The sequence below is a fragment of the Cavia porcellus genome, unplaced genomic scaffold, assembly GCF_034190915.1.
Source record: "Cavia porcellus strain 051 isolate PalLab524CR breed Dunkin Hartley unplaced genomic scaffold, mCavPor4.1 scaffold_25, whole genome shotgun sequence".
NCBI classification, from domain to species: domain Eukaryota; kingdom Metazoa; phylum Chordata; class Mammalia; order Rodentia; family Caviidae; genus Cavia; species Cavia porcellus.
In genome coordinates, this window is record NW_026947508.1 from 1,717,181 (window position 1) to 1,728,943 (window position 11,763).

Sequence of the window (11,763 nt, forward strand, 5' to 3'; positions counted from 1 at the left end):
TCACCACCAGTGTTCAGGCCTAGGACTCACTGCCTGAGTGGCCAGAGCCACTGAACCTGGGTCTCAAGTTCTTCACATTTAAGACAGCGTAATGGCTGCCTCCCGGGAGTGAGGGAACCCTCGTACACCTTCACACAGAAGCCCACCGGCCTCCACCGAGGCCAGGTGCTGTCTGCCCACTTCAAGGCTCAAGGTCCAGAGCTAAAGGCCGAGGTTTGGAGCCTCTAGGCAGCTGGTGTGGAGCCAGGGACCAGGCCTGGCGACACCATGGTACACTGAGCCCACAGAGCCTGGCCGGCAAGAGCACCACAGCCACTGTTGCTGCCTCCTGTGGGGCCCCCAGGATGTGGCCTCCTCCATGGGCACCAGGAAGTTGAAGGGCTGGGTCTCACCCCGCATGGGGTGGGGGTCACAGCCCAGAGCCAGCCACCAGAGCCACACCCCAGCCAGCTCCCAAGCTGTTCCTCGGGGCCCCAGGCAGAACAGCCACACAGAGAGAGTCCTGAGCAGCTGAGAGGGCCACAGGGCCCACCCAGAACGCAGGTTTTCAGCAATCCTTCTGCCTCAGCCTCCTGTGTGCTGTGATTCACAGCCAGCGAGAAGCATCTTCCAGGATCAAATTCCCAGACATCACATGCATGTAAAAGGTGCGGGGTGGGGTGGGGGGTTGAGTCTTTGTCTTCCCACACCAAGATTCGAGTCCAGGCACACCTGATCCTTCAAGCAATCTCGGACCACTGAACTGGGCTCCTCCTCCCCCGCTCCACAGCAGGCCAGTTGCCCCCACCGCCTCCACAGAGTCCACACCCCAGTCCCAGCTGCAGGCACAGATTCTGCAGAGCACAGCTCAGGAAAGCGGGGAGGTATGTGAGGGGCCCCGCAGGTCCAGTTTTGAAATAAAACATTGAGCAATAAAAGGCCTCACGGGGACCTGGGCACGAGGCCTGGGTCAGGCGCTGCCATGTCCAGCCCGAAACCTCTTGTGTGCCCAGCGTTGCTCCCACAGGGCCCCTACCCACCCCCATCCCCACCTGGCTGAGCTGAAAGGGCCCGGTGTCCACGCCCACCCCTCACATACCTGCGTTGGTGGCCAAGGCACCACACCTGCTGCCCGCAGCCCGGCTCCCACACGGGCACCACGCGGCTAAAGGCCTGCACGCAGGGTTGGCGGCGGCCCACCAGGGTCAGCTCCTGCTCCGCACACACGTGGGGCCTGGGACAGAGGACAGGATGGTCAGCACCTCAGCCAGAAGACAGACACCCATCCCCCTGCAGGCCTGTCCTGGGGTCCACCTCCTCTGCAGATGCCTGCAGGACTCCAGCCCAGACTGGAGGCTGGGGAAGTTGGAGGGGGAACAGAGGCCCAGCATCCCCCACACGGGGCCAGGTGCTATCCACAGTGTTGATCTGATCCCTCACGGCCCCGCATGGAGGGAATCGCCACAGCCTTGGATGAGCAGATGGGCAGACAAATGGACAGATGAGGTGATGGATGGGCACCACAGGGGGCCCAGGCAGCACTTGGGAGCTCCAGGCTTCTGCCCTTTCCACTCTGCCCTCTTGCCCCATTCCCACATCCTCCTGGCACCCTTGGGCACATGCGGTGCTTGGGCAGCGAACAGGGCACCTCCCAGAGATGAAACCCAAGGCCCATGCATCCCTGTTCCATATCCCCGAACCCAGGAGGTGTGAACCAGCAGAGGGGCCCCCACGAGACACCCACACCCCACCAGGTTTGCCCAGTGCTTGCGCCCCACTCTCTCTGCACTCAGCCTTCGGAGGGGCAGAGAGAGAGGGCTTCCGGCCCAGCCTGAGACAAAGGACACCAAGGAGGGCAGCCTGTGGCCTTGTGATGGCTGTGTCTGGATGACCCCCAAAGCCTCATGCGTCATGGGGGCAGCGTTCAAAGGTGGTGAATCCAGAATGTGTGATTGGCTCATGGTGCCACACCGGGCTCGGGGCATCTGGATGGAAGGTGTGAGTGCTGCCCACCCTGAGTAGCCTGGATACAACACGACAGATGGGGAACGCTTGTAGCCCCGTGCCACTTTGTTGCCTTCCACTCATGAGCTGTCTCCCCTCTGCCACACCACCCTGCCCTGGAGCCAGCGGACTATGTCCTGAAACTGCCACAAACTTTGAGCCAAATAAACCTTTCCTCCTTGAACTTTGGGTGTCAGGTATTTTGTCTCAGCACCAAGAATGTAAGACAGGCCTCCTATGCAGCCTGCAGACAGTTCCTGACCCTCTCTGAGCCCTACTCAGCTCCTGCACCCAGGGTTGAGTGCTGCTGATAAGGTCGTGCTGGCCTGGCTCCTGGTATGGTCCCCTGCCCAAGGGTCCCTGCAGCTCCCTCCTGCTGACCCTCAGAGAATCCGGAGTCAGGGCCTGAGGGAAGCACAGAGTCGTTTGTCTCAGGGGAGAGGGGCTGCATGGCAGACCGTGCTAGGCAGGGGTTCAGCCACAGGCACTCTCGAGGTCAGAGTGCAGCAGAAAATGGGGCTGCTCCCCCGGAGGGCCTTGTCCTCGAGCCCCAGGGACCTTCACAGCTGCTGCGTGGGGAGGTAGCCACATTGAGGGTCACCCGGGGTGGGGTGGGGTGGGGTGGGGCCCACACCTTGCCTCCAAACACGCGTGTAATCCTAAGTGCAGCACATGTGCAGGAAAGCGGAGGTTCTGGGTGGATGGGCCAGCTCCTGATGCGCTCCCAGGATGCCATGAACCTGCAGGCCAGGAGCCTCCCATAGCAGGAGATGACCAAGTGCCAGGTCACACACGTGCAGTGTCACACACGAAGCCACTGGTAAGCAGTGTAAGCCCCTTCTCTAGGTCCCCTCCCCAACCGCTGCACTGCTGCCCCCCCAAGGGGAAGCTGGGAGCAGCTGACAGCATCGAAAGAATAGTCAAGCTTCCCAACACCCTCCAGGGGCCGGGCAAGGGGGCAGGGAACGTGGCCATGTGAGCCCTCAGCCTAGGGACAGAGAGAAAACAAGACCAGACTTGCAGCGGCCCTGTCACCCTGGGCGAGAGGCTACCATGTAACTGGCTGACTCAAAGCCCCTCCAGAGAGGGCAGAAGACTGGCCCTGTGGAGCACAGGAGCTGCTTCCACAGCTGATCTAAGCCTGCCAGTGCCGGTGGCCTGCCCTTCAGCCCGTGGTCAGTCTGCTTCTCCATTCCGGAGCTCGCAGGCAGCTCTGCCAGCTCTGGGTGTAGTCAACCATCCTTGCAGGCACCAGGAAAGACAGGCAAACCATCACCCCGAGGCTGAAGGACTCCGCTCAGAGGCTAAACAAGGATAAAGATAAGCTCTGCCCACTCCCGGAATGGTACAGAACTGGCCTGCGTGGTCAGCAGGAGCCAGAGAACCATCCACACCCTCCAGCAGATCTGCAAGGTCCATGACCTCTGGCACTACACCCTGAGTAGGAGGCCTGGGTTTGCTTAAACTCAGAAGCTCACAGTTCAGGAAAACCAGCCAGAGGGGCCGCAGCTGCCCGTGCCAGGCCCGGCTGGCTCAGCAGATCTCTCCAGGGTCAGGGAGACAGGATCAGCTAAGACTGGGTGCATTCTGGGACCACTGCTGAAGGAAGCCAGCCTCCTTCCCTGCTGCTCTGGGCTGGCTGAGGGGAGCAAGGAGAACCTAGACCTTCTGAAGCCCCCAGCTACAGCTGTACTCCTTCTGCCTGGGCAGCCCCTTTGTCTTTCTGTTGCATTCCCCTCACTGGCCCAGCCAGCAGGGGCCCTGGAGCCCTACCACATGCCAGGTACCCACAGATGTCAAGACACAGCGGGGCCACCAGACTCAGACCACTTTCAAGGCCTCGTGGGCACCTGCCGAAAGCCAGGAAACAGACAGCAGCCAACCCTGCAGGGCAGGGACACCGAGGAGCAGCAGGGATCTGAAGAGCAGGGAGAGCCAGGGGAGGGAGGGAGGAACAGTGCCAGGAGGGAAAAAGACCTCAACTGTTGGCTGAATGGTTCCTTGAGTTAAGCCGAACAGGCTGGAAACAGGACAGACCCCAGGCAGCACTCTGAGATCAGCAAGACGGGGAGGATGGTGGAGGGGCCCGGAAGGGCATCCACTCAAGTACCAGGGACTCAGAGAGCAGCAATGTCTCCCCAGACCAGACCTGGAACTCCAGGAAGCCCTGTCTAGACACCATGCTAATCCCTTCTGGGGCCCCGGCTCCTGGACAACGCTGGGGTCACAGGAAGGTGGGATGTCAAGCACTGATCCCCTAGCGGGAGACTGAGCCACGCACATCCCTGGATGAAAGGCCCCAACCCAGAAGGTCACAGAGATCAGAGCAAGCCCGACCACTTCCCCCAGTGGGAGGGCCTGTCCTGCTGGTCCCCAGGCTCGGCCCTCCACAGCCAGGTATGCAGCTAGGTCCTTAGCGGAAGCCAGGCTGGACTGGAGGAGCCTGGGAAGAGAAGTGCTGCTGAAAGGGCACTCGGGGGTCCACGGGAGGCCCCCCCGCAGGCGCTCACCACGCCTCTGCAGGGGCTGCAGCCTGGCGTCCTGCGGGAAGCGCTCCCGCCCCTCCTCCACCTCCCGCCAGTTTCCCTTGAGGCCGGCGCGGATCAAAACCCTAACTGCCGGCAGGGGAATCAGCTTTCAAACTTAGATGCATCTCGCAGCTCCCTGACTCTCTCTTCCTACTGGTCCCGGTCCCGGTCCGAACTCCTTTAGCAGCGCGGCGCGCACGTGTCGAACACACGAAGAGCTCACGGCCGCCTGCCACGCGCGCGCGCGCACACACACACACACACACGCACGCACGCACATAGTCTCACACACGCGTCCTGCAGCCCTGGACCTATTCATACAGAGTGGAAGGCATGCGGACTGCTATCCCACCCCCACCCCGGTCCGCCCTGCTTGGCAAGGACGGAGTCCTCGCCCTCGGATCTGGAACCTGCCGAGCAGAATGCAGGGATCCTGGTCCCAACCGCTCCCCCACCGGGCTATGAGCGCATTGTTCTGGCCCCGGGACAAAGTCGGCGTGGCGGGGGTCCCCGACTCACATGCTAGGCTGCAGCGGGAGCGGGTCCCACGGCCCGGCGGCGGTGGGCGCAGCGAGCACCAGGAGCAGCAGCCACGCCATGGCCCCCGCGCATCCCGCCGGGAAGAGCATCGTGCGCCCAAGTCCCAGCTGGGTCTTAGCGTCGCTCACAGGCGGCTCGGAGCCGCCGCGTGCACCATGGCCCGCGAGGGTCCCGCTTCCCGCCCGCGTCTAACGGGCCGTCCGCCGTACACAAGCGCGCACCGGGAGCAAAGCTCGCCGGGCCCCAAACTCTCGTCCCGGCTCCGCCCCTAGCCCCGCCCCGCAGACCCCCGCCGGAATCCAGCACCTTAGTCCCCGCCCCTAGAGTGCCTTGGCCACGCCCCCGCCGCGCGGACCCCTGCCGGAATCCCAGCACCGCAGGCCACGCCCACAGATCCACGGCCACGCCCCCACCGCGCCACCTCACGGAGAGCTCAGCCTCGCCCGTGGCCACGCCCCTAGCCAGGCTCAGACCTAGGCCCCGCCCACCACGCCTGTGGCCCGCCCACATCCTCGCGCGCACAAGCGCTCCCGGTGCCCCCCAGCTAGCAGCACTTTTAGCCTCCTGCTCTGCTCGGGCGGAAAGCCCAGGTCTGGTCCGGGCGCCAGAGGGATGCGGCTCGACTCCCCTCAAAGACAGCGCTCTGCGGAGCCCAGCCCCCAGCCCCCTGCTCCCCCACCGACCCCCCGGCTCGCCCACCGCCCGACAGCCTCTGCCGCCCTGCGTACCTCGGGGCACCCCGCCCTCACCCGGCGCCCGCGGCGTGTTGTGCAGCCTCCGGGGGCTCGTGCACCCCGGCTCTGCACCGAGCGCTCTGGACAGTGGCCCGGGGCTGCGGGTTGGGGGTCCTGCTGGGGCTCCCAGGACGAGGCCGCTGCTCCGGTGACCATGCGCTGTCCTTTCCACCGACCCGCCTTGTCCAGGACGGCGTGGGACAGGAGGTGGCTCTGCTCCCAGAGCAGCTGGGTACGATCAGAGCAGATGGGAGCCGGGGGGTCACGCGTGGGCAGTTCCTGACCGCCCCCTGTCCTCCTCAGGCATTCCCTGTGGCTCCCTGGCCCCCTGCGCTCCCCTCCCAGCCTGGAGAGCCGCAGTCACCTTAGCAGAGGCCCGGTCGGGCCAGCCCTGGAAACCACAGAGGAGGGAACAGCGGTCTGCTGCCGGCCTGTGGACCGCGCCTTGGGAGCGGAACGCCGGCCTGGCTCCCGGGACCTTGGCCAGCCCTTGCTGCCTGCCGTAAATCAAAGCGTCCTGAAGGGCATGGGATCAGGGGAGAGCTCTCCGGGCTCTGGAACCCGAATACCGTCATCGCATGTTTGCTCGCTGAGCTCTGGGCAGCAGGGCTGGCCCGGTTCCGGCGGGTGTAGGCACCAGGCTTTGAGGTCTCCCTGAGCCTGTGGACTCACAGCTGGCCAGCGCTTTCCGCCTTGCACCCAGCCAGCTGGCCGGGCCAGGGCGGGAAGAGCTGGATTAGCACCTGGAGAAAGCCACGTGCCTCGGAACTCCGCCTCCGAAGTTTCCCCAGCTCTTGGGGGGGGGGGCACCGTCCAGGGCGAGGAGGGGGTGTTGCGCGGGGGAGGATCCCCACTGCGGGGCTGAGACGGAGGAAATCCTGGGGCCCCTGGCAGTGATGTGAAAAGAATTCGCTGATTTTGTAACCGTACCTGACCCAGTGCTCGCATCTGTTTATGTTAGCGCCTGTTACTTCCAGCTCCGACCCTCATCTGTGTTCTGGTGCTCCTCTATAGACTGCTCCTGAGTGGCTTGCGGTTGCCATAGGCGCCCGCCATTTCTAGGCCCTTCCTGTCCCCAAGCTGGAAGGGTCCTGGGGACCTCGATGACTGTCTTCCCAGCCCACCAGGCCCTGGTTCCTGCCATGGCGTGTCCTAGGCAGGGGACCGGCAAGAGGAGGACAGGAGTCCCTCCTGGGGCATCTGTAGCCTTCTGCCACCTGCCCCCAGGTGGTGGGGTCCACTGTCCATTGTCCGGCACAGTGAGGACAAATGAGCCCCTCTACCCAGGGCTTGATTCTAGGGGCCTCTCAGAGACCGCAGGCCTCAGGGCTGCTGCCCTCCCTTGATCTGACTTCAGCCTGGTCCCTGCCCAGCCTGGCACCTGGGGGCAGTGACGTTGGTCAAGCATCCAGACCTCCAGACACAAAGATGCACCCCCTGGGACCCTATTATTACAGACAGCTAAGTGGGTAGGAGTGTTACAGGCAGTCAGAGGGTCCAGGCCCAGGGGAGCCAGGCAGAGGAGGAGGACACACTGCACCTTTGGGCTCCAGATAAAGACCAGGCTCTCTGATGTTTTTGCTCAGGTCTCAGTCACACTGAGCAAGCATACTCACCAGCAATCAAAGTAATCAAGGTGCAGTGCTCTCTGAGAACCGTCAGCTCAGGCAGGTTCCTAGGGAAATGACTGCTCGGAAGATTTCCCACTGCAGACAGAGCCGCCCAGGGCGTCCTGCTGATGGTCACTTATGCCCCAGTGGTCTCAAGGGTGCACCCTGTACCACCCCGGGGACACATGGCAGCCTACAGAGAAGGGGCCGGGACCCCCAGCAAGACCCACCATCCGCCACTTCCCGGCCATCCTACGCCTCCCAAATGAAATTTGAAATCTCTTCAGCCACTTCCCCTCCAAGGCGTCCTGGAGTTTCATTGCAATTACCTAAAATGTGAATACCGGGGAGGGACCCAGGATCACAGGAAGGGATGTGACTGCCCCCTTGTGGGAGGCGGCGGTATTGACGCTCAGCGGTTCCCAGGATGGCAGCCCCTCTGCACCCCCAGGTCAGGTCCGGATTCAGCCCAAATCCCAATCCCGGGAGGTAGCAATGCAACTGGGGCCAAGCGTCTGGCCCCACTTTAGGATTTGCTCCAGATACTCACACGATGGCAACAGGGCTTGGTCACCACAGTCCAGACTTGGAAGAGTCTCCTGGCTCACCTCCTCGTCCAGGCCTCTGCCCTCCTCTTCTGAGGTGTCGTGTGTGTGTCCCCCCCCCCCCCGTCACTCTGCCTGTGGACAGGGGCTGGAACCGGCTGTGTGGAGATCCCAGGGTCGATCTTGGTCTGGGCTGGTTTTGGAGACAGTCACCCCATCGAGGAGGGGCCACAGCCATATTTATACGGGGCAAAATTCACTGTAGCTTTTGTGATTTTCAAGACACTGCTTTGCAATGTTTGTGCATCACTGTCGCTGGAAATAACAAAAATAGTCTCCGGCCAGAGGGAAAATAACATGCAAAGGAAGAGGATCAAACCACTGCTTGGCTGGTAACTCCTGGTGCTGATTTCCAAAGCAAACCCACCCCCCTCGCCCAGGGCAGCCTGACCTGTCGGTGGAGACCTTGCGGGAGTTGAAGGAGTGAATTCTCCAGGGAGAAGCTCAAAGCATCCTTCCCAGATGCCCCAAGAAAATAGCCTGCCTCTTGTCTGAAATTCTGCAAACATATCTCCTAACAGAGGGCGGAAGCTGGCCGTGGCAGTGCACACCTACGAGCTCTGTACTCTGGAGGCTGAGGCAGGAGGATCACCACATAGTGAGTTCAAGAACAGCCTAAGCCACAGGCTGGGACCCTGTCTCAAAACCCAGAAGACCTGATTAATATCAGCGACATCTTCCAGGGGTACAGATGCAGGTGCCCATGGCAGCTTCGAGAGCCATCCAAGTGGCCTCCCTGTCACTGGTTTGTGCTGGTGATGGCTGTAAAATCCGGCATCACCCTGGTAATAGCTGACTCAGGACCACTGAAGAGCCGAGCCTGCACCCAAACCCTGCCCGATGACACATCCAGGCCCCTCCCTCCCTGGCTGTTGCCCCCATTTGTGCATTTTGGGGTCACCTGCCAGAGCCCTCACCCTGGGGTTGTTCCTCCAGCATGCGGGGGGCCCTGGCATTGTCCAGTCACACTGGTCCAGGCCTCCCCTTGTCCAGACCTGAGTGTCTCACCCCATTGGGTTCCTGTCCCTCTCCCTGGAGAGCTCTGGCTCCAGCTGAGCCTGCCCCACAATCCCTTCCTGGCTTCTCTGACAAGGACGTCTTCTCCCCTGGGCTGGGCCCTGCATCTGCACCAGGCTGCCTGTCACCCGCGCAGCTGCCTGGCACGGTTTCTCAAACACACCTGGACCTGGCTGGCTTACCCCTGCCTCTACTGCAGCAAGCTGCCAAGGCCCGCCCAGCCCAGCCCTTCCTGGCACAGGTCTAGGGATGCCCCTACCCATGTGGGCGGCCCAGCTACCAAACTCTGAGGTGCCTGATGCTGGCAGTGCCCATGCCTGTTCCCACACATGCCCATGCCCCTGCCTGACGCTGCATCTTTCCTGGGCGGTGGCTCCTTCTCCCCTGGCCTGAAGCACAGACACCCTGGGGGCTCATCTGCCCTCCCCCATCCTTGGGCACTCTGTCTGCACCCTGGACAGGGGATGCTCCTCCGCCCCTGCTCCAGGTCCCCGGCCTCCTGCCCTCCTGCCTCTCCACTCACTAGTACTCACTCCCTACATGCCAAGGTATCTGCTGGCTGCCCAGGGCCTGGGCTCAGCAGAGTGGGACCCTGGCTGGGGCCTCCAGGAGTCTGCTACTTGCTTGGCCTCTGGCCTCTGGCAGCACTGGCTAGAGAGAGCACGCTAAGCAGGATGGGAGGACAGGGTCATGGTCAGCACTGGGGCTGTGTCTGCGCTGCTGCTGCAGGTTCAGCCAGGCTCGTTCTCACCTGGCACCGGGACCCCAGGACTGGGCCTCATCAACAAGACGGTGCCAAGAACTCGCTGCTGCTCTCCTGCTTCCTCACCCCTCCCCATCGCGGCCAGCACTCACCCCAGCCACGGCAGGAGTCACCCCTGCCTTCGGGAGGCTCCTATCCTCAGGAAGGCTCAGCCCTGGTCCCGCGTCCGACAAGGGCCTGCTCCTCCTCGCTGCGTGTGAGAGCACAGGAGAAGCGTGATGTACACTGCTGACCCCAGGAGCAGGTGACACGTGGCGGTGAGGCTGGGGCTGCTGCCCCTCCCCGTCCAACCTGCCGGGACATCGGAGGGGCCTGGAGTGCAGGCCCAAGTGGAAATCCTAGCCCAGGCCTCTGTGGTGCGACCGTGACAAGCTCTGGGACGTCTTCAGTAAAAACACAAGCGGGGAGGGGCAGACAGTGTCGGCAGTGCCCCGCATGTGACAGGGCTCATCCCAGTATAAATGACCACTGACCCTGGGAGGTTCCGGACGGGGCCAGGCAGGTGCCCAGAATGCCCCAGGGCTGGCTGATTGGTGGCAGGCCGTGGGATCACCCACCTCCACTTATAAGGAAACTGAGGCACAGAGAGCTGAAGCGGCCAAGTCTAGCAGTGGGGCCAGATTCACTTCCGGAAGGCCCACTCCAACTCCTCACTCTGGCTGCCCTTGGAGGAGCCTTGATTCTGTTCCACCCCCTCCAGACTGGTGGGGCGCAGGAGTGGGGCTCGAGCTATCCGTCAGGAAGCCCCAGTTCAGGCCACCTGGCAGGGCCTGGACATGGAGCTCTAGCTGCCAAACAAGAGCTTTCTTCCCCCACAGGGCGGGTTAGGGTTAGAGGTGGACACAGACCCTTGGTCTAGAGCAACAGTGGCAGCCAGCTGCCCCAGCCTGGGCTCTGCAGGGCAGCGATGCTGGAGTCACGGTCTTCTAAGGGTTTGAATGGTTCAAAATCTCCGGTTTTTCAGGAAGCAAACTCGTACCTTGGGCGCAATACTAATTTTGTCAGAAAAGTGTATTATTGTGGGTATCTAGGACTCATTTTGATCCTTTTTTTTTTTTCTGCCTTTTTGAGACAAGGTCTCTCCTATGCAGTTCGGGCTGGCCTTGAGCTCACTTTGTAAGCCAGGCTGGTCTTGAACTCTCAACCACCCTCCTACCTTAGCCTCCCGAGAGCTGGGATTACAGCCATGCACTACCATGCCCGGCTCCCATTTTGATTCTTCAGAATATTTCTATTGATGAATTTTATTATATCAAATAACAAGTACTGACAGGAAAATATCAAAAGATAAAGTATGAACTTTTAATATTAAGTGTTTATAAAAAGCAACACAATTTTCAACATGGATTGTCTTCTGGTATACAAAGTCTAAAATTAGAACTAAATTCCTATGTGAACTACAATGGAAATACCAACAGAAGTCTTCATTACAGTGCTCCAACGGCAGGCAGGCCGTACACATGACGGGTGCTCACCCACACACACGCATCACACCGGCAGCACACGCGTTGGGCTTCCCTGGCCTTTTTGCAGGACATACCTTGGTCAGGAGGCTTGGTCAGGAGGTTCTACTATATTATACAGCGTGAGGTGAACAGCAGCATAAAATATCAATAAAATAAAGCATGAAATTCTTCATATGTCGTGTTCATTGAGAATAAACATCGACATTGTCACATCAGCTGTGTACTTTTAGGTTAGAAAACCTAAAAGGTAACATCAGATATAAATTCCTACATGAACTACAGTGAAAGTACCAGCAGAACTCTACCACAAAAACAGGCTTTGCTCCAGCTGCCACACCCAAGGCCGTCTTCACAGGTGACAACTGCATGTTCCATGCACAAGAACCGCTCACACTGATAGCAACAGGTATGGTTTGTCCCACAGTCCTTTCCCGCAGGACACAGATGACATCTTTTCCTGTTTTCGTAGTAGGTCTCTGGTCTACTCGTCAGCTCGCTTGTACTCCACAACTGTTTT

At 60.9% G+C, this 11,763-nt stretch overlaps 1 protein-coding gene across 4 annotated transcripts in view; it reads right to left on the reverse strand.

Moving 5' to 3' along the window:
- Megf6 (multiple EGF like domains 6) overlaps positions 1–5,294 on the reverse strand; it is a 69,029-nt gene extending 63,735 nt beyond the window's left edge. For 2 of the 4 annotated variants that reach the window (XM_063235347.1, XM_063235345.1), the window contains exons 1-2: positions 5,031–5,291; positions 1,079–1,213 (exon numbers count right to left, since the gene is read on the reverse strand). In XM_063235347.1, the coding sequence (XP_063091417.1) occupies positions 1,079–1,213; positions 5,031–5,140 (245 nt within the window). In that variant the 5' untranslated portion in view covers positions 5,141–5,291. Of the gene's footprint in view, positions 1–1,078; positions 1,214–5,030 lie in introns of all 4 variants that reach the window. The other 2 variants (XM_063235344.1, XM_063235349.1) reach the window with 2 other exon arrangements.
- Between the last annotated feature and the right edge of the window lie 6,469 nt (positions 5,295–11,763).